Source organism: Salmo trutta, unplaced genomic scaffold, assembly GCF_901001165.1.
Source record: "Salmo trutta unplaced genomic scaffold, fSalTru1.1, whole genome shotgun sequence".
In the NCBI taxonomy this organism is placed as follows: domain Eukaryota; kingdom Metazoa; phylum Chordata; class Actinopteri; order Salmoniformes; family Salmonidae; genus Salmo; species Salmo trutta.
Window position 1 is genome coordinate 120,690 of NW_021822767.1, and position 3,187 is coordinate 123,876.

Consider the following 3,187-nt stretch of genomic DNA (forward strand, 5'->3'; position numbering starts at 1 on the left):
TCTGTCTAGGCCAGGTCAGGTACTCTAAGGCTGTAGATGAGGTCTGTCTCTGTCTAGGCCAGGTACACTAAGGCTGGAGATGAGGTCTGTCTCTGTCCAGGCCAGGTACACTAAGGCTGGAGATGAGGTCTGTCTCTGTCCAGGTCAGGCCAGGTACACTAAGGCTGGAGATGAAGTCTGTCTCTGTCCAGGCCAGGTACACTAAGGCTGGAGATGAGGTCTTTCTCTGTCCAGGCCAGGCCAGGTACACTAAGGCTGGAGATGAGGTCTGTCTCTGTCCAGGCCAGGCCAGGTACACTAAGGCTGGAGATGAGGTCTGTCTCTGTCCAGGCCAGGTACACTAAGGCTGGAGATGAGGTCTGTCTCTGTCCAGGCCAGGTACACTAAGGCTGGAGATGAGGTCTGTCTCTGTCTAGGCCAGGTACACTAAGGCTGGAGATGAGGTCTGTCTCTGTCCAGGCCAGGTACACTAAGGCTGGAGATGAGGTCTGTCTCTGTCTAGGCCAGGTCAGGTACACTCAGGCTGGAGATGAGGTCTGTCTCTGTCTAGGCCAGGCCAGGTACACTAAGGCTGGAGATGAGGTCTGTCTCTGTCCAGGCCAGGTACACTAAGGCTGGAGATGAGGTCTGTCTCTGTCCAGGCCAGGTACACTAAGGCTGGAGATGAGGTCTGTCTCTGTCCAGGCCAGGCCAGGTACACTAAGGCTGGAGATGAGGTCTGTCTCTGTCCAGGCCAGGCCAGGTACACTAAGGCTGGAGATGAGGTCTGTCTCTGTCCAGGCCAGGTACACTAAGGCTGGAGATGAGGTCTGTCTCTGTCCAGGCCAGGTACACTAAGGCTGGAGATGAGGTCTGTCTCTGTCCAAGCCAGGTACACTAAGGCTGGAGATGAGGTCTGTCTCTGTCCAGGCCAGGTACACTAAGGCTGGAGATGAGGTCTATCTCTGTCCAGGCCAGGCCAGGTACACTAAGGCTGGAGATGAGGTCTGTCTCTGTCCAGGCCAGGTACACTAAGGCTGGAGATGAGGTCTGTCTCTGTCCAGGCCAGGTACACTAAGACTGGAGATGAGGTCTGTCTCTGTCCAGGCCAGGTACACTAAGACTGGAGATGAGGTCTGTCTCTGTCCAGGCCAGGTACACTAAGGCTGGAGATGAGGTCTGTCTCTGTCTAGGCCAGGTACACTAAGGCTGGAGATGAGGTCTGTCTCTGTCCAGGCCAGGCCAGGTACACTAAGGCTGGAGATGAGGTCTGTCTCTGTCCAGGCCAGGCCAGGTACACTAAGGCTGGAGATGAGGTCTGTCTCTGTTCAGGCCAGGCCAGGTACACTAAGGCTGGAGATGAGGTCTGTCTCTGTCCATGCCAGGTACACTAAGGCTGGAGATGAGGTCTGTCTCTGTCCAGGCCAGGTACACTAAGGCTGGAGATGAGGTCTGTCTCTGTCCAGGCCAGGTACACTAAGGCTGGAGATGAGGTCTGTCTCTGTCCAGGCCAGGCCAGGTACACTAAGGCTGGAGATGAGGTCTGTCTCTGTCCAGGCCAGGTACACTAAGGCTGGAGATGAGGTCTGTCTCTGTCCAGGCCAGGTACACTAAGGCTGGAGATGAGGTCTGTCTCTGTCCAGGCCAGGTACACTAAGGCTGGAGATGAGGTCTGTCTCTGTGGGAAACAGAAGCCTGGTTCTGAGACAAATTGTTACACTAACACAACTTCATAGACCAGTAAGTATGTTATTACAACCTATATGAATAATGTAGAATAACAGAGGAACAATGTTGTTATTTTGACGCACTTGGTAATGATAGAATTATTATGCATATTCATGCACTAATCATGTAAGACTAAACATTGGGACGGCAGGTAGCCTAGTGGTTAGAGTGTTGGACTTGTAAACATAAAGGTTGCAAGATCAAATCCCCGAGCTGACAAGGTAAAAATCTGTCATTTTCCCCCTGAACAAGGCAGTTAATCCACTGTTCCCCGGTAGGCCGTCATTGAAAATAAGAATTTGTTCTTAACTGACTTGCCTGGTTAAATAAAGGTTAAATAATAAAACCTTCATCACTACATAGACCTTCCACACAGCAATGCAGCTACTGATAGATTTAAGAACAGACATCTAAAAGTTGTTCAGCAATGTGAACATTTTGGAAAAAACAATGTCAGAGTAGCAGAGACAGATAAGGATGTTGCTGTAGGTTCTCATATTGATACGACCCTCCTCCTCGTCCTCCCCCTCCTCCTCCTCCTCCCCCTCCTCTTCCTCCTCCCTCTCCTCCTCCTCCTCCCCTTCCTCCTCCCCCCTCCTCTTCCTCCTCCCCCTCCTCCTCCTCCAATCACAACAACACAAGATGACTTTCCATTTCTGTTACTTTTTATTTTTCATTCAGAGCAGAAAATACAATAAATAAAAGAGCTTGTAACATTATTATTGTTACATTATTATTGTTACATTATTATTGTAACATTATTATTGTTACATTATTATTGTAACATTATGTTATTATTGTTACATTATTATTGTTACATTATTATTGTAACATTATTATTGTAACATTATTATTGTTACATTATTATTGTAACATTATTATTGTAACATTATTATTGTAACATTATTATTGTAACATTATTATTGAGAGAGAGAGTGTGTGTGTGTGTGTGTGTGTGTGTGTGTGTGTGTGTGTGTGTTCAGTCCTCTAGTCCTATGTGTCTGAACAGGTAGGACATGCTCTCTCCTTGGTAGATGCGTCTGATGGCTTCAGAGAGGATGATGCTGATGTCCACCGTCTGGATCTTATCACACTGCAGCTTCTGGTGCTCGTGAGGGATAGTGTTGGTTACCACCACCTACACACACACACACACACACACACACACACACACACACACACACACACACACACACACACACACACACACACACACACACACACACACACAGAGTTAACAAACACACACACGCACAGAGTTAACAAACACACACACGCACGCACGCACGCACGCACGCACACACACACACACACACAGAGTTAACAAACACACACACACACACAGTTAACCTGTTGGGGCTAGGGGGCAGTATTTTCACGGCTAGAATATGCATATAATTAGTAGATTTGGATAGAAAACACTCTGAAGTTTCTAAAACTGTTTGAATGGTGTCTGTGAGTATAACAGAACTCATATGGC

The 3,187-nt window shown here is 47.9% G+C and overlaps 1 protein-coding gene across 5 annotated transcripts in view; it reads right to left on the reverse strand.

Moving 5' to 3' along the window:
* Positions 1 to 2,637: 2,637 nt before the first annotated feature.
* LOC115184249 (phosphoribosyl pyrophosphate synthase-associated protein 2) overlaps positions 2,638 to 3,187 on the reverse strand; it is a 39,935-nt gene continuing 39,385 nt past the window's right edge. For 4 of the 5 annotated variants that reach the window (XM_029745279.1, XM_029745278.1, XM_029745277.1 and 1 more), the window contains exon 11: positions 2,638 to 2,845. In XM_029745279.1, the coding sequence (XP_029601139.1) occupies positions 2,687 to 2,845 (159 nt within the window). In that variant the 3' untranslated portion in view covers positions 2,638 to 2,686. The remainder of the gene's footprint in view (positions 2,846 to 3,187) is intronic. The other variant, XR_003874239.1, reaches the window with a different exon arrangement.